The sequence below is a fragment of the Schistocerca gregaria genome, chromosome X, assembly GCF_023897955.1.
Source record: "Schistocerca gregaria isolate iqSchGreg1 chromosome X, iqSchGreg1.2, whole genome shotgun sequence".
In the NCBI taxonomy this organism is placed as follows: domain Eukaryota; kingdom Metazoa; phylum Arthropoda; class Insecta; order Orthoptera; family Acrididae; genus Schistocerca; species Schistocerca gregaria.
The window spans coordinates 458760932-458786369 of record NC_064931.1 but is presented as its reverse complement, the minus strand read 5'-3'; the positions used below and the strand labels follow the sequence as shown (position 1 = coordinate 458786369).

The 25438-nt window shown below is 40.3% G+C and overlaps 1 protein-coding gene across 1 annotated transcript; it reads right to left on the bottom strand.

Moving 5' to 3' along the window:
• Window positions 1–2280: 2280 nt before the first annotated feature.
• On the bottom strand, window positions 2281–5540 carry LOC126297500 (uncharacterized). The gene is made up of 3 exons (XM_049988385.1): window positions 5384–5540; window positions 4750–4831; window positions 2281–3681 (listed from the first exon to the last, which is right to left on the bottom strand). Exons 1-3 carry the CDS (start codon window positions 5415–5417, stop codon window positions 3123–3125), a joined length of 675 nt encoding a protein of 224 aa, XP_049844342.1. The 5' UTR covers window positions 5418–5540; the 3' UTR covers window positions 2281–3122.
• Window positions 5541–25438: the final 19898 nt, after the last annotated feature.

Genomic DNA, 25438 nt, shown 5'->3' with positions numbered 1-25438 from the left:
GAAAGATATTTACCTCATGGGAGACTCTCAACGAAATGGCCATTCAAAAGTCAGTACTTGTACTTCACTTTTTTTATCCAAATGGAGTTTTAAGCTACGTTCTTTTGCTTGCAGATAATAATAATGAATTAAGGAAAGAGAAACTCTTGATAGAACACAATATCATTAAATGTGTTTCGTTTCCAAAGGTTTTTAGCCACTGCTGTTTCACCTCGAACACATATTTTCTGTATTCTTTCAATTTTTGCGTAATGTGTGTCCTTAGGCTGGCAACATAAATCAGCAGTAAGTGTGTCTTAATAGAGCATATAATCACTAATACACATCACGCGTTCTGAGTAGACCTTGTTTGTTACCTGCCTGATAGATGTGTTGTTGTTATTATTTTTGCGTTTAAACAGAATTAATCTAATAATCATTGCCAAGTAATGAATGTTGCTTCATTGCTGTGGCTGGAATGTAAATCTGCAGCGCGAAATGCATTAAGTCACAGAAAAGAAATAACATCCAGAATTTTCAAATCCTAATGCACAAACGTTACTTTAAACATAAAAGTTATAACAATACGTTTAGCACTTAGATAATAAATACAGTTTAGAATACGTCGCCTGAAACCATGATGACATTCCGTGCTAATTTAGAATATTGCTGCCGTCTAATGGCAGTCATAAGATAACCTTAAAGTAAAACGAAAAGAAGAGAAAGAATAAAAAAGAAAATGTACTGATGATAACGCGAATTCGGTGGAAAATGTTCGCGAATTATACAAAACGAACAACATAGTGTGCTTGCAAGAAGAGGTACCTTCTTCACTTCATTAGATCTATAGCTCACGTTTTTCATTAATGCCTACAGTAGATCTAGCCTTAGCAATTAATATGTTATCGTGGAGACGAATGACATTTCTCATTCTCGAGCAATTTTCACAAGCTCAGTATGATACCTACCAATTTACTCTCATTTACCTTTCTCAGTTAGAGATATTCTTTGTGAAGAGAGATACCTCAGAAATTAATGTCATTTCCTTTTCTCAGTTGCAAATGTTCTTTGTAAAAACCCAGAGTATAGTTCCAGATTTCTAGAGATCGTAGAAAATACGTCAACCTACATAAGAGTCACAGCAAGCAGCATTCGGCATTAGTCCCTTCAATATAAAATTCCTAAGACAGCTTTGTGCAATTAGTAATACAATTTTATCAGTGTTAGCTCACGGTACTTTACATCATAATATTTTAATAAAATATTAGTCTGATAATCTTGTTTTTGGGATCGGTATGCACCGAGCTTTGCCCCCATGAAATTAACAATTCATTAATTCAAACATCACTTGCTATAACTGATAATACAATACAGGTTAAATCACATAAACTGCAGTAGACAAACTGTAATATATGCATTATCTACAACTGGAATGATTTTTCAGCTGTCATTCCATTTTCATTTTTGGCTATTGATGTCCATTCATAAAATTTTTTTTATCTAATCTGGTCACCTAAAACTATGTGTGTTCTGTTTGCTTACCTATTATTATCATTAAATAAAGTTTAAGTGAAGTTACAGAAGTTAAACATTTCTCATTCAGCTAAAGGATCAGTACACAGAGTATCCCCATCACTAACATCAAACTGTAATATATATATAAAAGCAGAAGTAAAAGAAATATATTAATTCAATGTGAGAATTATTTTATAATTGAATTAATATATCTGCAAATCAATAAAGCGGGTGTTACTTGCACCATTTCCATTGCATTAAATGAAACATCTGCAGCATGTATCTACATTCCAGGACAGATGATTAAATTATTATAATGATGACAGTGCTCAGACAGGTGTTTATATGGTTCCCCTTCTTCATTAAAGTTGTTCAGGAAGTGTGCACATAGTGGATATGGATAGCTACGATGACTTCATTAGCATCTACATGAAGACATATGGTTAATACAGTATAATATTTACCTATATATGATCATTATACTATGACAACAGTCTCCCCCTTAGTCCTTCCATCAATGAACTAACATTCCACTCCCCTCACTGATCGCTGGTACGTAACACCATTTTTAGGCTAATTTGGAGCTTTGTGTAATGTCCATTCCACAGCCAGTTAGAGAAAAATGATAAATTTCATTATTTGAGGACGTTCATAGGCAATGTCCACTACATCCATGATGTCTCTTCTGATGAAACGTATAATAGATGGTAATACTTTTAATAAGAATTGCAGTCAGATCACAACAGCATGTGAAGGGCAGATAATGAAATTTAATACTACAGAAACTGTTCAAAATCTATTTATTTTCTTATAGGACCAATACAAATTCTTAACTGTAACTACACAAATGTTGTACACAATAAATACCAAAGCAAAAGAGGTAACCTGGTTTAGTGCTGTTGTAAGACACTCTTTCATTTTAAAAAAAACATACTGTAAACATTTTCTTGTTCTACTAAATATGTTTGTAAAATATTTTGCATTATAATACTTATATATAATAAACAAAATTTTACAACTGTAACTGCACAAAAGTTGGTTACATTCAACATAAAAGTGAAAGTGATGATGTTGACAAAACTGTATATTCATCCACTTTACTCAAACAGTCATTTGCTTTGTGTAACACGTTGTGTGACAATTTCATATCCTCCTGAAATTGTTAGTTTACCTATAGTCTCCGTTTTCATGAATCGGTCAACGGTAATTTACAAACTGGTAGATGGTAACATTGACTAGACAGAATACTAGGAGCTTTTGTGAAACCCCCAGAAAATTACAGTTTTCACATCATAATTCACTTCACATACACTTAATTTAGCTAGTAGAATGTAGATTTCAGATACACAATTGTTCTCTGTTATACAAGGGTCAAAGAAACTGAACATAACTGTATCCACTATGACACTGTTGTTGACTGAAGAGGAATTTCGAATTTCGTATATTTTCCTGTGTCTTGAGAGGGGACATGTGTGTGTTTACATATGTAGTAATGAATCAGTCAGAAAGTATGGATAGGGGCAGAAGGGTAAAGCATCAGAAGGGATCAAAAACTAAATGTGGTGGAGCAGAGGAGAGGAGGTGTTTGTTTCTGGGTGTGTGATGGATAAGTGTGTGGATGGGGAATTTTAAGCACTGTAAACAGTAACTGTATCATGATATTCGACAGTAAGGAATTCTCCATTACTGTACTGCATTGTGTATATAATATTATACTCAACAGAGAGGAATCTAAAATAGTAGATCCACATTCTCCAGATGGATGCTATGATTAGAGCAGCACCGAGTAATATTATCATGATTGTGGTTAATTGGAGAACAGTGGTAGATACACACAAGGGCATGTTTTCCATCTGTGATACTGATGAGTCATTTCCTACTGTTGTATAGCGCTCTGATTGAGGGGTGAGTGTGCCCATTTCAGCTTGTTCTGTTGTCACACTGAACTCATCATAATCTTGTTTGAGGTTTCCTATCCCAGTAACATATGAGTCTGTGGTATACATTTGGATATGCTCCACAGTTTCCACTTCAGATCTCAGTGTGTCTGTGGTCTGAATAACACTAGTCTTCTTGGTCAAATTAAGTTCATGATACTGTTCAGTAAAGTCCCCCATGTCAGCAGATACTGCGGAATTATCAACTGTCAGTGATGCTTTTGAGACTTGGCTGAAGACTGCAACATTCCTGAAACACAGAAAAGTAACATTATTAGTATTGATTGAGCAAAATTATCTTACCTCAAAGCCAGAGAGGCTAAACTTCATTATAGCTATTAAAATATATTAAATAAATAACAGTGTTGTCATAATGATAATTTTAAAATCAGTCGAGAGAATTTATTAATTAGAATTTATTAATTTCCTTATCGAATGTTATTAGAACATTCTATATTAAATGGAATGTAGCTGTAAAATGATCCTAGAGCAGTAGAAAACTTTGATAGTTCTATGTAATATTGAACAATGTAGACATAAGAGTAGTGTCATAGAGGCAGCTACAACTATATATCACCCTCATGACTGTCAAACCTAGTAGCATTGTATCTGTTTGAGAGTATAAAGAGGTATATGTGGCAATCAGTTCACCAAACCATGAGAAACTCTTGTAATGCGTATCCCATGTACTGGACCATGCATACCAGCTTGTCAATTAAGATGGCAGGAAGTGAAGTGTATGACTATGCTTAGCTTTACAGCGTTTCTGTTATATGTAGTATGTACACAGATATCTGTTTTTTTTCTTTTAACAAATAGTTCCTCTGTTGCCATTAACTATAATTTGATGTGCAATTCATTTAGACATTAGGCAGATAAAATCAGTAATAAACAGAAGTGATAATCGTGAGGTATAAATGTCCTAGCACACAACAAAAACAAATAATAGTGATGACTTCATGTACAGTAGAAAACATAACTAATTTTCCAGTGTCATTAAATTATAACAAATTGTAGCATAAATCACTGATTAATATGTAAAAGGAGGTTGTATCTTGCTAGCTAGTATTGCTTAGTAGCCAAATGCCAATATATAAATAAAATAAAATGACTATAACCTACATGGTCATTATACCTCATAAATATACAGTTATTTCTCTGCACTTGGAGAGGCTTTTGCTTAGAATCTATCGTGTACATTTAAGGATTCAATTCACTTCATCTCAAAGTCCATTCATTCCTGTCCAAAACTCAGTAACGTTCATATGAAGCTACTAGAACAACCAGCAAAGGTAAGAACATGCTATGTAGTACTTACTTAAATTGACGATCAGGCAGCTCATAGCCATTAACGACGGTTGTGAAATTCCCAGAATTTGCTGTAGGTTCCTTAAGAACAGCTGTAAAAACTGAAATAGAAAGAAGTCTGTAAGTACCAACACAAAATTAAAATTGGGTAACTTTTTCACTTTCCTAACTATCTGTCACAATATTACTGTAGCAATAAATACAAACTTTAAATAAGATGATTGTTGATAATAAAGGACCATAAAGAGTCCTATCCTGTATGTGAGCAGACTGCATTTCGTTATGTCCATTCTGCTATATTAAAACGAGGAAAAATATTTGTTTAAGGTATCAACTAGTTTATAATATGCATATGTTTTTAAAAAAGTTGTCTGAGTTTATATTTTTAGAAGATTTATTCTGAGCCTGCTATCACGTTTCCTGTCACTAAGGATTCAAAATTATTTCCATAGTAAATCACCTTCACTCCGACCCAATACATTCATTACATACCAAAATTGGTTTGAGTAGCTGATAGAAGCAAAAGTAGTGTGAGGAATAGATTCAAAATATTTCATAGACTGTGTACATCAACCAATAATTCGGAAGCTCAAATCAAAATTGGAGTGGTAGAAAGAAATTATTCATTGAGTAATGGTACTTACCAAACATTCTTATCAAAAGAGAGAATAAATCCATGTCTGTAGACAGATCGAAGTCAAAAAGAAAATTGCCTGCACTAAACAATAACTCACGTCTTCTGCACACAATGGACAGCTCGAGAATGACGCGAGTAACTGCTTTCTTTGTGATGTCGTGGACAAATGAGGCGGTAGGCTGCTGGCGAGCGAGTCTAAAGCCGTTAGTAGAAATCGCCCTTGTAGCAAAGACGCCAGCTCCATCTCTTAGATAATCTTGGTATCAACCAAGTGAGTTCTTCATGCGCGCTCTTTTATATTAGCCTCCAGATATCCTGCAACAGGTGGTTTGAATGTTAAAAGAAAACGACGACTGCTAAACGGAAATAACCTGCAGTTTGAAATGAGGAATAAAATTAAGAGACATCGGTGGAAATCTTTAACCACAGCGTATTTCATCAGCTCTGTTTCACATAAAACCTGCTTAATTCGTTATTGACGACTTCATTATGTATCATTTCGTGTAAAGAGTGATGTGGCTATAGTAGCCACTGAAATAGACAGGCTTTCACATTCGTGCATCGCAGGTAGACGTATACAAGCGGAATTTCTTTGCTTATACCAGCTGTACTTTTTATACAAATAAAATATTTTTTACGCGTTGATGGTGTATGTTGCTCACTTTTATATAACCTGATATGATATTTAGACACGTAGAACTATTTTCTAGATATTTGTACTGTTTTAGTAAATTCATAGCCGTTGTTTTCGATAGTCTGTCGCTAGCAGATATTCATCCAAAGATTCAACAGGTGAGAGACGGGGAGCTGACTCCAAACATAAGGGAGAATTATTTTTCAGTTATCCAACTACAGGATGACCAACGAATGTGAAACACATGGAAATAGAAAAAAATTGCATAATATATTAGTAACGAACAGTAAATACAAGTATATGTACATATCATGCTCGTTACTTATAGTGAGGAGGAAAATGGACCCATCACTACATGGAAAAATCAGAACAGTAATAAACGTCGTGCGTGGAGACTTGCACCCACGAAATAAAAATGGAGATACATATTTTGTCCACTGTGTAACTAGTAGCAATAACATACTGAAGGTGTGTCTCATCTTTTTTATCACACAGTAACACGGTTGATCAGTAAACATGAAAGATGGTGAATTTTGTTTACGCCAACTGAGCGAAACGTTTTTGTGCTTACGAATATGGACGACAACAGCACTTAAAGGAAAAAAAATCATCTTAATTCGAACAATTGCTGCACGTTCATTTACAACAGACAGGTCGCTCGTAATTGAATTTTGATGTTAAATGACCATCTGGCGAAAACATCGGCCTGCTCATTTTTCTACACGAGCGTAAATGTGAACAGATGCCTATGGTGGAATTTTCGAAACTTGCAATTTTGGGAACTAACTATCTTATGAAATAATGATTTAAAGCATACTGCAATTAGATTTCCTTCTTTGAAAATATCTCATAGTGAGAGACATCCCGTTATAACACTTAGGTAAACATACCTTTCCTCACAAAATATTTAAAGGTATTGGGATTCTATCATCTTCATTACTATCCACGACACGTTTTGTGAATTTGGATGAACATCTATAGGCAGATACAGCGGATTTTCGATTGTATGTTTCAGCTGAAGGTGGAATGTTCTCTTTTTCATTAAGAATTCCATAACACTCCACACTAAACAAAATCATATTAACGCTTGTATAAAACTTTTGGAAACCAACAGTAGAACATCCGGCTCGTAATATCTGTATAATAATCCCACAAAGGTACTCCTTTTGCAGAGAGTAGTGCACGAACCCCACATGGCATGGATTCAAACATCGTGGGGAGTCCCCTACAGAAACATTGAGAAACTCTGCCTCTATAGCCGTCAATAATTGCATGATTTTATGCAGAAATTGACCTCTAAGTTACGTTCCGTGTCGGGTGATCCGATTGGCCAAATCATTCGCTCGAACTGTCCAGAATGTTCTTTATACCAGTGATTACGAATTGTGGGCCAGTAACATATCGCATTGTCATCCACCAACACTCTATCGTTTTTTGGGGACATGTACTCCATGAATAGGATCAAATGGTCTCCAAGTAGCCGAACATAACAATTTCCAGTCAATGATCGGTTCAGTAGGACCAGAGGATCCAGCTCACACAAATGTGGAACCGACGTCAGTATGCGCTCTCCCTTGCTAATAACTTGGCTCTGTGGCCACATTCGAACTTTATCCTCCGCTCTTCCCAACTGAAATCGAGACCCATCTCAGAAGGTCAGAGTTTTCCAGTAGCCTAGAGTCCAGCCAATTTTGACACAAGCCCAGGAGGGGCGCTGCAGCCGATGTCCTACTGTTAGTAAAGTATATCTACTGCCATAGCTGATGGAAGCAAAATTTCACCGCACTGTCCTACGTCCCTCCACAATTTCTCCGATTGCCTCGTGCAGTGTTGTTTTGCTATTACCACTGACGATTCTACGATAACGGTGATACTCTCGGATATTAAGTGAAGGTTGTGAGCCACTGCGTTGGCCGTGGTGAGAGGAAATGCCTGAAATTTTATATTCTCGGAACCCTCTTGGCATTGATGATCTCGATATACTGAATTTCCAGACTGACTATTCCTAGAAGCCTGCATTTGTCTTTTCAGTCGATGCTTCCTTTTGGCGCAACTGTACCAGAAATTCCTTTTTTTTTCGACACGTTTCAATACTTTCATATTAGTTACGTCGTCTACCCATTTGTTATTCAGCATTACTTTGTAGCTCCCCATTTCAGTGGCTGCCATTCTCCTCTTCTCTGACCTAATTATCGTCCTCGTTACTATTCCAGACAAAGTTAAACTTATTAGAAATACCGTCAGCAAAAATTCTCAATACTTCAATTTATATTTCATGTCAACCATTTTCATACTATAAGTAAAGTAGGCTCTATACAGCAAAAATCGTCGATTCTTTTTAGTGTATAAGTTATTAACTTAATTCTGTCAGCGGCACCTTACGTAATTCGACTGTATTCCATTACCGTTGACTGACGTTTCATTGTGGTCATCTAACATCATTTTAAAAAATTTTCCATGAAGTTCAACCACTCCTCTAACCCTTTCATGTCTCTGACAGAATTACAATATCATCCTCGAGCCGCAAAATTTTTGTTTCTACTCTATGAGTATTATTCTCTTTGCCGAATTTCTACCTAGTACTCTCTATTGGGGTTTGAATGTACACAAGTAATAAACTAGAAGGGAAAGGACGATCGTTTTTTCTCTCCCTTCTGAGACCTTATCAAATTTTGAGCCTTCCCACTTTTGTAACGACGGTCTCGTGTGTGCAAAAATTGTAGACAGCTTTAGCTCCTTCTATTATACTCGCTACCTTGAGAATCTGAATAACTATATTATAGCGAACGTTCTCCTAAGCTTCCTCCAAGTCTAAAGATGGTACAAACGTAGATATTCATTTATTCAGTCGATCTTCTAAAAAGGAAGTATCACAAACTTGCAAGATATTACGCCTAGGAATCGATCCGCGAGAAATTTGGGCCATTATTCTGACAGCTGGTAGTCACTGCTTTCCGTATCTACAGCTTTGAAACTTATATGCGTGCCGGTTGTTTCTTACTCGCTTCATCCCACTGTAGCCGCCAAATGCCCGAGTGTGACGTGCAATACAGCCAAGCGACAGCCACAACTCTCCTATCGGTCACATCTTGAAGTCGAAGGAGGATGTGAACAAATCTGCCCTACGTGTTTTGAAATTTTGTTCGACATCCAGTATTATTGTACGCTAAATGTAGTTACTAATGTGGGTATGTGCTATTTCAACCTTAAGCACATGTAAGTTTAATATTATTTCAACAGTATTCTCGTACTTATGCCCTGGCGATATGTGCCTCGAAATCAGAATGAATAATCCTAAAGAAGTGAAGAAGTATTATGAAATGAAATTGTTGATTTTCGAATTATAGTTTCATAATGCCATTCATGTTGAATAATAGCGCATATCCTACAGATTTCGTTCACTTCACCAGTGCCAGCTTTAGAATACAAAAAGAGAAAAACAGAACGTGTGACAGTAATGTTAATAATCAGATAGCGCTAAGAAACTTATTTAGTAAGAGACTCAATCGTTTCGTTCTATGAGCTGCATTTGTGAATCACAACGCAAGTATGTTCAAGACAAAGAGCTGTGTGGTATCAGCAATACGTTAGGAACTGCTCACTTTGACGCAGTGAACAGAGCATCTTGCAAATGTGGAAAAATTAGTTCACAAATGTGATACTTCACTGTAATTCAATCGCTGAGCACGAAAGTTTAAATACTGAACTTTCAAAAAGTCATAATTGCGTACTGTGTTCGTTAATGCCAAAAGTTTCACGAAGGATTCATTTCTGGGGCTTATATCTCGCAAGTTAATTTTCCTTCACCTTAAAATATGAGGTCCCATTGGTGTTGTTCTCTTGTGAGTTACGTCGTAACGTCCGAGGGGTTAGTGTGTTCCTACATTTTTCCGGCAGAATAAGTTATGTTCCCCGAGTGCCTTCGCACACTTTGCACAAGAGTTGCTGAACCTTTAAGTCCCTGACTGCTGGATTGGTATCACAGTCAACACGCTAGACCTCTTTAGACCTCTTTTCCACTTTCCTCTACGTCCACCAGACGTTGTGGTAGGCGATTCGTTTTCTTTGGGGCTTGATAAAAGATCGTGTGTACGTTCCACCACTACCTATTATTTGCCAGAGTTGATACACAGAACTGAACAGGCTGCTGCTTTCATTAATCCAAAGTGTGAGATGTATTAAATTTTATGTAGGATTTGTGCCGTATAACTTAAGTTGCATATACAGAAGACTTGTGAGAAAAATTATGTTAGTTAACCTTCAGTTTTATGTTTGATTAGTTGTAAGAAAATCTTAATTGCACTGTTGTAATATACTACTGAAACTGTGTCATCCTTTAGTAACAACCCTATATAGTAATTTCAATGTATAGCATTTTACATATGGAATAATTTGATTCTTTTCTCCATGCAGTAGGTTTTCTGTTTTGGGTGGTGGGGGGGAATATGTGTATGACATTATGAAAAGTACACAATATTTATCGCTTTTTCCAAGTGAAATACGAGAGTATTTAGCGTGACAGCGGTTAGCGTCATGTATACGGACAAATGACCGAGACGCATAGAGCATCTAGGCGATATCCCCTGAAGTAGACATGTAATATTATTTATAATGGTTTAGTGTAACGTTTTGGTACAAGTCAGTGCCCAGGATATAGTGCAGACAGGGTTAGTGTATGTATTAACGGTCTGAGAGGAGAACCATCTTGTGACATAACATTCAACCAGTTCCATGGAAATTTCTTGAGCAAAAGCAAGGATGCAAAGGTATATGAAATTTAGTGTACAGACGTGAATTTAAAGATGTACTTTGTGAATGGATATAAATCTCACACAGATTCCCTGCGATCTAATGGGAGCTTGGTCTGTCGGGTGTTCTGCCGGATATCAGTGTTGTACTTGCACGGTATTGCGGTAACGTAGCTCGTAACCTTCATTGGAAGCGACCTAAGATTGCTCATCGAGGTGACCTGGTCCAATATTTATGTCTGTGGCCCTACCCCTCTTCCTGAAGTTACAGGCGTTCTCTGTGCGGTCCGCGGCCGGTCGTTGCGTGTTTGCCGTTCCGTTTACCGTCCGCTGCGGTACTGGATGTTCCCTCTGTCGTCCGCACTCGTAGTACGGACCGTAACATTTGCGTTTTGACCACGACAGAGTCTCGTGCTGTTGATGGATGTCATTAGATTGAGCTGGGACAGTACATCGAATTTATTGATCACCTGGACGAGGATCAGTACGTGCACATCATGAAACATGGTATGGTGTCCAATGTGAGGACAGGAAATCCCAAAGAATTGACAGAGTTCTGGCAGAACAACCCACAAGTCACACAAGTCAAATCTTTCAGCTATGGTTTTCGCAACAGCGTAACGTCGACGTTATTCCTTGGTCAGTTCGATCACTGGACTTGAATCCTTCCGAAAAATTTTGGGCCAGAATGAAACATCACATGAAATTTCACTGACAGCCACCGGCACTATACATACCTCACCAGCTGAGAGACACATGGGAGAGTCTCGCGGAGGATGATACATATTGCCAGATTCTGTCCGTCTCCATACAGCAATTGGCTCGTCTAAACTCTAGGAAGGAGTGGGAGTTTTGCTGGATATATCCAGTCCACTCCCAAATGGACTAGTAAGGGCTGGCCGAAAGCTGACTCGAAGTAGGAAGGGAAAATCGTTTAGAGACTAGCCATGCGCATGGCCAAGGAAGTGTGGTCCTTCTGGTGTTCTTCTGGAATAGCGGAGCTCTTAGTATTGTATGAAGAGCAGTTAGGTCTGACCCATCTTCGTTAATGAAGAGAATGTATTCCTGTGACACCTTCTAAAGCACAATAGAGAGGCACCTAGACTGTGCTTGATTATCAAGTAGATGTACCAGCTAGTTTCAGAGAACTGTATATTCCTCACTCCGTAAGCAGAGTGGGGAAATGAAGAAGCTCTACGAGCTGTTGGACACTTGAAATGATCCTTATCGTGGTGTGGTTGTAGTGAGACTGTGTCTTTATATGACCAGTGGGCAAGCAGCTCTTCTCACTCGCACATGGTACGATACCCGAGCAGGTCACAGAGAGGATTTTTACGAGCAATATTAGTCTGAGTAGGCTTGTTTCAGAGCTGCAGCGAGCGCCATCGAAGGTGCGGAAGCCGCAATCAGGCAGTCAGCAGCAATCGCTTTCACTGTCGCTTTGGGTGTGGTGATACCATATAGGGCTCTCATTCCACAAATGCGTTGACTTCCATGCCATTTGATGGTGGATTAAATGCAGTCAGTTTCATTAGGGCTTGGTTACTTTTCTTGTTATAATTCAACGACATCCTATTTTCTCAGTATTTGGTCAGATTGCATTGCACAATTTATTTAGAGGGCGACAGTATCAATACGAATTAATAGAAAGCCAAACTCAGAGAGAGACAGTTAAGGATAAGGAACAGTCTTGTCAATCGGAACTTCTCTTTGAATGAAAACGAATGATTTTGAGAATACATTTTGTGCAAATTATAGAAAATTCTTTTTCTCTTATCTGTAATCCATTCCTCCCCCATCAGCTACATCTTAAATCTACATTTAATCTTCACAAATTTCTGCAGAGATCCTTTTCTTACCATTAGTAGACTACATTTCATATAGTCTCTACTTCGGCCATCATCAGTTATTTGCTGACGAGATAGTGATATTCATCTACTACTTTAAGTTTCTCGTTTTCTAATCCAATTCCTTTAGCGTCGCCTTATTTAATTCGACTACATTCCATTAACATTGAATAACGTCGGGTATAGGCTACAATCCTGTCACACTCCAATCTCAACCACTGCTTCCCTTTCATTTCTCTAGACTTTAATAGCTGACGTCTGATTTCTGTATAAGTTGTAAATAGCATTTCGCACCCTGAATTTTACCCCTGCAGCATTCAGTATTTCAAAAGGTGTATTCCAGTAAACACTCTCAAAAGCATTCTGCATATCTACTTATGATATAAACAGAGGTTTCTCCGTGCTTAACCTGTCTTCTAAGGTACGTAGTAGGTTCAGTACTACCTCGGGTGTTCCTACACTAGTCTGGAATCATATCTAATCTTCCCCAAGGTCAACTTCTAGAAGTTCCTGCATTCTTCTGTTCAGTATTTGAGTTAGTATCCTGTACCCATGACATATTAAAATAATAGTTCCGTAATTTTCACAACTGTCGTCAGCAGGTTTCTTTGAAATCTAAATTATTGTGTTCTATTTGAAATTTGATGGTATGGCGCTCGTCTCATACGTCTTTCACACAAAGAGGAAGAGTTTTGTCACGGCTGGCTTTCCCAAGGTAATCAATAGTTCCGAAGTATTATCCTCTACTCACATAGTATTGTTTCGACTCAGATCTTTAGGAGCTCTGTCAAAATCTTCTCGCACTCTCATATCTCGCTTGTCACCTTCATCTACATCCACCTACCATTCTATAATATTACCTTCGGGTTCATCTCCTTTTTCTGGACCAATAATACATACCTTCCGCCTTACAGCTTTTCCTTCTTTGCCCAGGACTCGTTTCCCACCTGAGCTCTTGATGTTCATGTAGTTGCTTCTCTTTTCCCCAAACACCTCTATGATTTTCCCCTAGGCAATACCTATTTTTCTCCTAGTGAAATATGCTTTTATATCCTTATATTTCTCCTCGAGTCATTCCTGCTAAGACATTTTGCATTTCCCACCAATTTTAATTTTTGGGACATTCTATTGCCTCCCGCCTACTTCTTTTGCTGCATTTTAATATTTTCTCCTTCGTTCAGTCAAATTCCCAACTTCTAAGGTTATCCAAGGATTTCTACTATACCTCGACGTTTTGCCTATTTGATCCTTTGTTGTAACTACTATTTCATCTCTTAAAGCTACCCATTCGTCTTCCACTGTATACTCTTTACCGATTTTAGTCAATTGTTCTCCAATGCTCCCTCCGAAAGTCTCAGCAACCTCTGGTTCTTTCAACTTATCCTTGACGCATTTCCTTAATTTCCTACCTTTTTCCTAATTATTCAGTTTAATCTACAGTTCATAATCAATAAATGGTCGTCCCCTGGAAATGTCTTACAATTTAAGATCTAGTTCCTAAGCGTCTGTCTTAGCATTATATAATCAGTTGGAAATCTGCCGAGGTCTCCACATCTCTTCCACGTATACAATTTTCTTTTATAATCCTTAAACCAAATGTTACCAATGACTAAATTACGCTCTGTGCAAAATTCTATCAGGTGGCTTCCTCTTCAAATCCTTTCTCCCAGTCCATAGTCACCTATTATTTTTCCTGTTCACCCTTTTCCTGCTCTCGAAATACAGTCCTTGATCACAATTAAATTTTTGTCTACTTTGACTATCTGAATAATTTCTTTTACCTCATCATACATTTGTCCAATCTCTTCACCACCTGTGGATCCAGTTGGCATGTAAACTTTCACTACTGTAGTGGGTGAGGGCTTCATGTCTATCTGGGCATGAAAGGAGGGTTCACTAAGCTGTTCATAATAGCTCTTCCGCCCTCCTACTTCTTATTAATTATTAAACCTACTCCTGCATTACCCATATTTGATTTTGTATTTATAACACTGTATTCACTTGACCAAAAGTCCTGTTCCTCCTGCCGTCGAACTTCATTAACTCCCACTAATCTAACTTCAACTTATCAATTTCCCTTTTGTAAATTTGGTGACCTTCTATCCCGATTACAGGATCTAACATTCCACGCTCCGTGTCGTAGAATGATAGTTTTGTCCCTCCTTATGACGAGATCCTCCTTAGTAGTCCCCGCTCGGAGATCCGAATGGGGGTCTATTTGACCTCCGGAATATATTATGCAAGTGGACCCATTTATCATTTAATCATTCCGTAGAGCTTCATACCCTTTGAAAAAATTGCGACTGAAGTTTCCCCTTGCTTTCAGCTGTTTACAGCACCGGCACAGAAAACCCTTTTTAGTTTATGTTACAAGGCCACATTAGTCAAGCACCTAGATTGGTACCCCTGCATCTACTATATAGGCTGCTACCTCTCTTCAAGGACCATACGTGTGTCTAACCTGTCAAGTGATACCTCTCAGTTGTGGTTGCACCTATGGTATGTCAGTCTGTATTGGCTAAGTTACGCAAGCTACCCCAACGTCAGCAAGGCCCATTGTTCGTGTTGAGGTGGTGGGGTTGGGAGGGATGGTCCAAAAGTATCCGAACGACCTGAATTGCGTTTCGCCTGATTTGAATGCAGCTTACTTAACGCACCTGTTTTGCAGATCCTGTAGTCTCTGAGACGTACAGCCGTGTGACTATGCAAAATGCATACCGCAAGAGGTCACTAGAAAACATCGTTCTTTTAGGTAATCAGTCAAGATGTAACTCAACATCTCGATATTGCAAAAACTAGGAATCCCGTGGTTGGAGGCGAGACAGTCCTTAATGCTTGTAAACCCATTATCATTACAGTAAGTGACATTTCAAAATAACAACCTCAGTTATTATAATTTGAGTTAGGTCATTCCAGCATTCTTCATGCAAAATAACTATTTTATGGGCAAGATATTTTGAGAAATTATTTAGAATCCTAATGTTCACTGACAGTTCGAAGTATTTTTGCTCATTAAAAGGTTTAGCCACATCTGTGAAACATCCAATCTGATGAGAGATGTCTGTCATAAAATGTATGTTGAACGAACGAGTTAAAAGCAATGCTCATAATAACGGTAAGAGCTCTATAGAAATCTCAAAATTAACTTCATAGCACCAGTAATTTCTCTGTAGTTATAATGGGGCAATTATTTGTCAACACGTGTGAACTTTAAATGACATGACGATCATTCCTTTTCTTTATCTGGATTGAAATTAACCACATATATCCACTGTAACTAATCAAAGCTGTCGTGTCTGACAGAGACTCCATCTCACGAACGCTCATGACTAGTGACGAGGCATAAAGAGCCATGAAATATCGAAATGATGAAAAGTTTTGTCCCGAACCCAGCATGTGATCAGAGTATTAACGTAATAAAATCAGATGTTAAAAAGCGAAATATTTCACCAGCAGCGAGATATTCGAATTTGAAATGAGGATACCATTTTATTGCCTGACCGGGAATCGTACTCGGAACCTACCGTCGTGGTTTTCTATCCTCGAATTGTTTGCTGACCTGTAGTGTGATGTGTCAATGTTCGACTAGGAATAGTGTTCCCTATCGTTACTGTTGACAACACATGAAGAGAGATTAAAAACGAAGACTTTTTTCACTAGTACTTCGATACGCATATGCTAGAGCTTGAAACGTATCGATGAATATATTTGTGCTGGATCATGATTCGAAACCACATATGCGCCATTCAAATGGCTCTGAGCACTATGGGACTTAACATCTGTGGTCATCAGTCCCCTAGAACTTAAAACTAATTAACCTAACTAACCTAAGAATATCACACACATCCATGCACGAGGCAGGATTCGAACCTGCAACCGTAGCAGTCGCCTGGTTCCGGACTAAACGCCTAGAACCGCGAGACTACCGCGGCCGGCATGCTCCTTTCGTGGAGACCTATAGGAGGCTACAATTTCTGGGAAAACAACGAAGTGATCGAATGGTATAGTTCCACTTGGGCCACATACCTCGAAAGAGGAGATCCGAGTTCGTATCCGAGCCAGTGCCAAATTTTCAACACCTCAATTTCATATAAGGAGCCGTGTGACCTGAAGTGGCAATTGGCTCATTAAATAAAATAATGTTTCTAATGTAATGAAGCTCACTGGCGACAAAATTCTTATTGCCAAAGACTTCCGCCTCCACCACATCAGAACTGAAAACTGCTGTGCCTCATTTGTTCTACCTGTCGTTTCTAACTTGACATTACTAGGCGTGAAAGAGATCAGATTGTGTGTGTTTAAAGTAATGACAGAAGCTGGATTAGAGCCCGTACCTCGCAATTAAGAAACATCGGTTACTCAAGGAGATCAATGAAGCCTGCATTTGCTATATTCATGAATGCGTCCTAACATATCGTAAGCTTAACTGACAAATTAGACATCGCGAAAAAAATCAGTTCTCTAGTTTGTTGGTTTGGAGGAGGGGACCTAACAGCGAGGTCATTGGTCCTATTGGATTACGGAAGGATGGGAATGAAAGTTAGCCGTGCGATTTCAAAGGAACCACCACGTCATTTACCTGCAGCGATTTAGAGTAATTACGAAACACCTAAAACACTTCTCTGCTAACTATTTAATTGTCGGCATGTTTCAGACAAAAATTATACTACTCTCAAGTCAGCGTGTGCTAAAGACGCTTTTAGCCACAATAGCCTTTATTCGAAGCAATTTTGGAACTATCTCTGTTTCAAGAAATAACTTAGATCAAGAAACACCATTGCAGAGTATGAAGTTACCAAATGCTCCGATTAATACTGCCAATATCGCTATTACGTTCCACATTATGATGCTCCTACACGTATGCTTGGAGGAAATATCTAATGCTTCTTTGGCATTTTTAGAAACAGCTGTCCAAAAACAGGTATATATTTAGTCCGCAGACAATGCTTGCGGTGCTCTGTGGTAAGTGAACTGTAACAAGTAGCTATTTAGTTCCTTTCGTGTCTAGGGAATGATTTTCAGGTTAAATTCGGACATATTAAATTATTCGTAGAATTAATTAAAATTAAATTAACTCATGAAGACGTTACTTCATAAACAGAAATAGCGTTGCACTACTTCATTTGCTTACGCTTAGCAACGACTGTTGTAAAATGCTACAATTAACGGTAAACACCACTTTCAGAGACAGATGATGTTAATGGCATGTGTTAAATGTCACGATCATTCTCGCTAGGCAACCTTGTCGACGTCAACTATTTCAAGTAGTGCAAGGAAGAAACAATTGCAGAAGATCAAATGTTCTCGTTTCAGTAAACTCATTTTACGTGATTCAGCTTCACATTTGCGAGTAATTAGTTTAACTGTGGGCCGGCCAAGCTTACTGCGTGTAGCTGCTGCGGGCCCGGACTGCCACTCGGCTTTGCTCGGTCTCTCTTGGAAGTACATGGTAGAGCGCGACATTTCATTCAGTACTCCGATGTGGCGGTTTTAGATCGGCGCAACTCTCTGAAAACGGAAGAATCGTGCTGTAGACGCTGTTCAGCCTTCGCTACTTGTTTGTCATATGAACGATTTTCACAGGTCTTTTGCACAAAAAGAGGAAGGCCCAGAGATCTGTACTCGTCATTCTTTAACATGAACGGGAATGACAAAAAAAGAGAGATGAGAATTCTCAGTTCTCATAAGCGCAGGTATTGCGTATTTGCTATGAAAGGAAATTACAATACCATTTAGAAAGAATTTAATGCTTATTTGACGAATAACTGACGGGATTCTGTACATCAAAAAACACTTTTTGCTTAATTTGGAGCACAAGAAGAAATTGTACTTACGAACAGTAAAATTTCTTAAATAACACGCATTATTTCATTGTCAGTTGCAACAGTTTTCGAATGAACTCAAGGTAAGCAGGAGAATAGGATTGGAGTGTAGAATTCCAATTTTAAGTAGTGCACACCGTCTACAGGGCAAGCTAAATACTTTCTGGTCTGATGGGGATGCATGTAAAACGAAAATCGCGTTGTAGGAGGTACACATTCTGACAAAGACAGTCCCTAAGCTAACTTCTGCTAAAGAAAATGTGAGGTTTGAAGAATTCATTGTGATCTTGAAAGAACTACAAAGACTCTTTTACAAATATTTTGAGAACACTGTCTGTCTTCTTAAGACGCTGTTTAATGCTGTTAACACGATTTGTGTTAATGTAGTCGTAGGTGAAAAATTTTGTTTTAGTCTTAAAACAAATTAATCTGCCACATTCACAGATTTAACGTATAAGAAAAGCTTATCTTCCTGGTATTCAGGGGTTTTAAAACGAAGCCTGCACTGTCAGGGCCAGATAGATCTTTTCATGTGATAGCTTTACATTATAGACTGAAGCACTAAAGAAACTGGCATAGGAATGCGTGTTCAAGTACAGAGATATGTCAACAGAAAGAATACGGCGCTGCTGTCGACTGCGTATATATAAGACAGCAAGAGTCTCGCCCAGTTATTGGAGTGGTTACTGCTGCTGCAATGGCAGGTTATCAAAATTTAAGTGACTTTGATTGTGGTGTTATAGTCGGTGCACAAGCCGTGGAGTATAGTATCTATCATCTAACTATGAACTGGTGATCTTCCCGCACGACAGTTTCATGAGTTTACCGTGCGTATCAGGAAACATTGTAAAACATGAAATCTCCGACATCGGTGCGGCCAGATAAGGGTCCCACAAGAACGGGATCACCGACGGAGGAAGAGAATCGCTCATCGTGACAGAAGTGTAGCCATTCAGCAAATTTCGGCCGATTTAAATGCTGGGACATCAACAAATGTCAGTGTGCGAACCATTCAGTGACACATCATGGATATGGGATTTCAGAGCCGAAGGCCCACTTTTGTACCCTTGAAGACTGCATGGTGCAAAACTTTACGCCTTGCCTGGGCCCGTCAACACCGACACTGCACATTTGATTACAGGAAACATGTTACCTTTTCGGACGAGTCTCGTTTCAAAATGTGTCGAGTGGATGGACGTGTATGGGTATGGAGATAACCTCATGAATCCACCGACTCTGCGTGTCAGCAGGGGACTTTTCCAGCAGGTGGAGGCTCTGTAACGGTTAGGGGCGGGTGCAGTGGGAGTGATATACTTCTAGATACGATTCTGTCAGGTGACACGTACAAAAGCTTCCTGTCTAATCACATGCGTCCATTCATGTTCATTGTGCATTTCGACGGACTAGGGCTCTTCCAGCGGACACGTTTACACCCTACACTTCCAGATTGGCTGCTTGAACGCTCTTTTGAGTTTGAACACTTCCAATGTCCACCAAACTCCTCCAACATGAACATTATTGAACACATCTGGGATACACTGTAGTGAGCTGTTGAAAAGAGTTCTCCACTCCCTCGTACTCTAACTGATTTATGGGCATTCCTGTACGATTCGTGGTTTCCGCTCCTTCGAGCTCTACTTCAGACATCAGTCGAGTCCATGCTGGTCGTGTTGCGACACTTCTGCAAGCTCGCGTGTCCTTACACGATATTAGACAGGTGTATCAGTTTCTTTGGCTATTCCATGCAGTTACTTGAAAGGTATTACACATTGTGTTCCAGTAGCTGTGGAAATCATTAATTGAAACCGAGTTTAACACCTAAGGTTATAGCACTGCTAAAACTACAAAACTATTAACAAACGAAGGCTGAGCTCTCCCTCAAACTGAGGGATATTTATAATGAGAAAACCAGGGAAGACCGTCCGTTCTCGCCTTCCTCCAATGTGCATTGAAAGCCATGTACAATAATGCTTACAATAAGACGAATACTCTGAACGTTAAAATTGACATTGTGCTCCTAAACTAACAATTCTTTCCCTACAACTAGTTTTAATTTGTAGAACAGAACGAACTCGAACCCGATAACGAGAGATTACAAACTAACTACTTTACAACCTATTCCACTATCATTCCACTTACGTGACTGTTACAGACTTATGTGGCTGATGTCAGGTACAACAGTTGACACCAACAAGATAGCCGGAGCAACGTGACACAACATGCATTACAACGTGAATCTAAATTTTACCTTTATTCTCTGAAAACTATGTCATTATTGTTATTCCTTTCATGTTTGGAGGCAAAACACACACATTGAAAAAGTTTTGCATCATCTCGGCTCCTAGGGTTCCGGAACCTGCACAGAAAATTGTAATAGGGAACAACAGCCGGCAGTGGTGGTTTACCGGTTGTAGGCGACTGCTACGGACGCAGGTTCGAATCCTGCCTCGGGCATGGATGTGTGTGATGTCCTTAGGTTAGTTTGCTTTAAGTAGTTCTAAGTTCTAGGGGACTGATGACCACGGATGTTAAGTCCCATAGTGCTCCGAGCCATTTGAACCACTTTTTGAACGACATAAACATCATTTCCGTTCTTTTTATAGCTCATTAAAACCACACATTGCATGATGTATTACCATACAACGAGACCTTCAGAAGTCATGGTCCAGTTTGCTGTACACACCGGTACCTATAATACCCAGCACCACGTCCTCTTGCATTGAGCATACCTGTATTCGTCATGGCTTAATATCCACAAATTCATCTTGGCGCTGTTGGTCCTGATTGTCCAACTCCTCAACGCTGATTCGGTGTAGATCCCTCAGAGTGGTTGGTGGGTCACGTCGTCCATAAAAAACCACTTTCAATCTATTTCATGCATGTTCGATAGGTTTCGTGTCTGGAGAACGTGGTGGCCACTCTATTAGAGCGATATCGTTATCCTCGGCAATATTCTGCCAATATGGTTGCACTATCAGTCGGAGGATGGCATTCACGTATCGTACAGCAGTTACGGTGCTTTCCATGACCACCAGTGGCGTACGGCGTCCCCTCATAATGCCAACGCAAAGCAACGGGAACTTCCACCTTGCTGCAGTCGCTGGACAGTGTGTCTAAGGCGTTCAGCCTCACCAGGTTTACTCCAAACACATATCTGACGATTGTCTGGTTGAAGGCATACGAGACAATCATCGCTGAGGAGAACGTGTTGTCATTAGTGAGCGGTTTGTTTGACATGTTGTTGGGCCCATCTGTACCGAGCTTCATGGAGTCGCCGGCCGGTGTGGCCGACAGGTACTAGGCGCTTCATTCTGGAACCGCGCGACCGTTACGGTCGCAGGTTCGAACCCTGCCTCGGGCACGGATGGGTGAGACGTCCTTAGGTTAGTTAGGTTTATTTAGTTCTACGTTCTAGGTTACTTATGACCTCAGGTGTTAAGTCCCAGAGTGCCCAGAACTATCTGACCGATTTTTGTTGCATGGAGTCTTGGTTACAAAGATGGTCCTCTCCATGGACGTCGGGAGTGAAGTTGCGTATCATGCAGCCTATTGCGCACAGTTGGAGTCGTAACACGACGTCCTGTGGCTGCACGAAAAGCATTATTCAACATGGTGGCGTTGCTATCGTGGTTCCTCCGAGCCATAATCAATAGCTAGCGGTCATGCACTGAATTACTAGCCTTAGGGCGGCTGATCGAGGCATGTTATCGACAGTTCCAGTGTCTCTGTATCTTCTCCATACCTTAACAACATCGTTTTGGTTCATTCCGAGACGCGTGGACGTCCTTTGTTGAGATCCCTCCTAGTCATAAAGCAACAATGTGGTCGCTATCGCACTGCGGCACTGACCGTCTAGGCATAGTTGAACTACAGACAACACGAGCCATGTACCTCCTTGCTGGTGGAATGACTAGAATTGATAAAGGCTGGTCTCATCTGAAACATATGTTTCACCACTTTTTGGTACATTGTAACCTATCAGGACATCAAACATCATAGAACCTACTATAAAACTCTGTTCGGAGCCTACCTGGGCACATTGATTTGTTGGTCGCCCCTTTGCTGAGGACGTCAGACACGTCCTCTGCCGTTATGGTATCCGTCATGGTAGCCACCACGTTTCAAAATGGTTCAAATGGCTCTGAGTACTATGCGACTTAACCACTGAGGTCTTTCTGGACCGTCAGGTGCCAGACGTCCAGCATATCTTATACGTGCATCAGTGCTCTTCGACATCTGCGATGATCACAGATAATGTGACACATGGCCAACGATTCAGCCCCGAGTCTGTCTTGATGACGTATGCTCACAAGCCTGACCTCATGATGATGTCACATAAGCGTTGTGATCCTTGCTTTCATTCGCTGAACCTCACCTGACGTCTTGGTGACCGTAGGCGGGCGGCTATTTCCCACACTAGCGTAAGATTATATTCTATGGTGTTCCGTTGCCAACAATTAGCCTCTCCACCGCCATTCATCATTACCCGCCGCATTGCAGGTGGATCCTCGAGGACCACTACATTCGTCTGCCAAGTGTTCCTGCACCGCCACACCCTCTGTCGAGGGAGGAAAATCATGTACAGGTATGCATCAAGATGTGTAGAGACTGACGGCCATATCTCAGCATTAGGCATTGCTACCGTAAATCACTGGGAGACATACATACGGTCAAGGCGACTCGACTAATGCTTCATAAAATCCCTGTCTCTTCTCGTAGATACTTTGTCAGTTGTCGACGAGGCCAAGGTCTTTCTCAAGGACTGCTGTTGCCTGCGTGTGCTAAACTGTGGTTTTGATCCATTGGTTACAGGACACAATTGATGATAACCCCTTGGATGATATGACCGTAACGTCCTTCTAATAAATGAGCCACCTCCACCACAGGATCTCGAACGGTCTCTCCTCTTGTTCGTACCAGTGTGGGACCACAGATTCACAAACATGACGCACTGGTATGTGACATCAAGATCTCGAGCTGACAAAATGTAGGTGACACCACTGATCGCGATGCCTTCCTTCACACCAATGGCTGTACCACTGCCGTTATCAGTCGTATTCGTAAGTAGACAGAAAGTGGTCGAGGCGGACTTCCTGTAGGAACGTGACGTCGGGATTTGCAGCCTGCAACAACTCGCGTATAGTCTGCAGCTTGACCTCAGAACTGATGGTACTGAGCTTAATGGCGTCAACCCCGTGGTCCTGGTATGGCCAGGCGGTATTATTGGTGCCTGTTGCGAGAGGTGGAGGAGAAGAAAGTTCCCGCCGTATACAACAGATCCCCTCCTATGTGCACTGGTTTTATTTTAAGTGTCGTGATAAGAAGCATTTACTACCGATTTAGCTACACCAGCATTCACCACACCCTTGGCAGCGTCGACTCACGCAGCACACACGTGCCGTGTTCACCCCTGGGAATTAACATGCCGCAGTATGCCCGAGATACGTTGGGATACTGACCCCATCCGTTTTCCTTCACCTAGATGCATGGTACTGCCAGAGGTCTCCTCCGAATCCACTGGTGATCGAATCCCGACGAGGATCCGACGATCGTTTCTTCTGACTTTGGATGGCCGTAACTGTCGATATCTTCATTTTCAGTTAATATCGTTCTGCACGTATCGGAATGGAGCCAGTCATCATTTTTTCCATCTCTTTGGAGCCCTTTGTTTTCGGACATGATTGTTGGTGTCCGACAACAAGTTGGTTTCGTTGCCATTAGGGAGAAAAGGACAGGTTCTCACTACCAAAAATGTGATGACCAACGTCTCCTGCTGGGACGGTTCCCCTTCGCAGTGCAAAACCGATGTCAGTGTTGCTCTGGCAATGCAGTATGTCAGTATGTTGCGTCCTGCCGCTGCATCAGAGGTTGCTCAGTGTCAACAGAAGGCGACGCTTCTGTCAACAGTATATGATCAGATGGGGCACACTAAGGCACTCACACGTACATCAACTGGAGCACCATTAGTTGGGGCTGCGTCTTCTCCTCCGCTGTAGGCAGTTGCGTGGTAGGAACTGCTGACAGGTTGATCACATAAGCCCATCTTGCCCCCATCTCCAACAGGTCTTTGTCTGGCCGTCGTAAACTATGATGTCACGGCTTCCGTTGATGTCTCAGTAGGACTGGATATGTTTACTAAGTTCTATGCGCACCTAATGCCCCTCGTTTGGAACTGCTAAAGTGTCACAATTGTTACAAAGTATAGCTTATCACAGTGCCATAAAGTCTCAAACGGCAACACGGACAAACGGACAGGCCTCTAGCCGAGACATGCATGTTCCACTTTCAAATGGCCAGTGTCCCCATCCGAATGTCTGAAATGTAGGTCTCTGGTATTTTTGAGAATACTTTCACAAGCCGCGTCGTCCACCAGTTTCGCGTAGACCACTCTGATCACGATGGAGAAGTGAAACACTATTAGTTCGTGGTAATCAATGTAAACGTCATCTCGTATAATATGTTCGCTTTCTAATGCATTTGGTCACACATACTCGGTCGTAAAAATGAACTTCACTATCGACATTCTTTGTGAATATGTCATTGATCGTTGAAGAAAGTAAGCTGCACGGAGATGGCTGTAAAGTACAAAAACACTGCCAGCGCGCTGATGAGGCATGGACGAAAAAAAGACGTCCAAGCCGCTGCCCTGCCTAGGGAAGACTGATTCGATTCGAATATTTGCAGAATAAAAAGTAACCACCTTAACCACTACTGGATACGCTATACATTGGAAATGGTATGATATGTTGTCTGATTAACAAATTTTCCCCGGAACAGAAGTGATATACTGAGTGAAATAGGCGCAGTAGGTCTTCGACAGAAATGCAGACAATTCATCTGACTCTGAATACCATGAAAGGCGTTAGGAAGGAACTGAAGTCAACTGAAAGTGACACAGTAGTTATTCTGCAAAGTTTTATCAGATCTGCTTTTTAGGAGATGTCATGTGTGGGAAGACAAAGAGAACTTGGTACCTGCTAACGTAAGTGACGTAAAATTTCGATTCAGTGA

Coding starts and splice junctions, on each gene's coding strand:
- LOC126297500 (XM_049988385.1), bottom strand. CDS start 5,417: ATGGATTTATTCTCTCTTTTGATAAGAATGTTTG. Junction 4,832..5,383: donor TCTTTTGATAAGAATGTTTG/GTAAGTACCATT, acceptor CAGTTTTTACAG/CTGTTCTTAAGGAACCTACA. Junction 3,682..4,749: donor CTGCCTGATCGTCAATTTAA/GTAAGTACTACA, acceptor TCTGTGTTTCAG/GAATGTTGCAGTCTTCAGCC.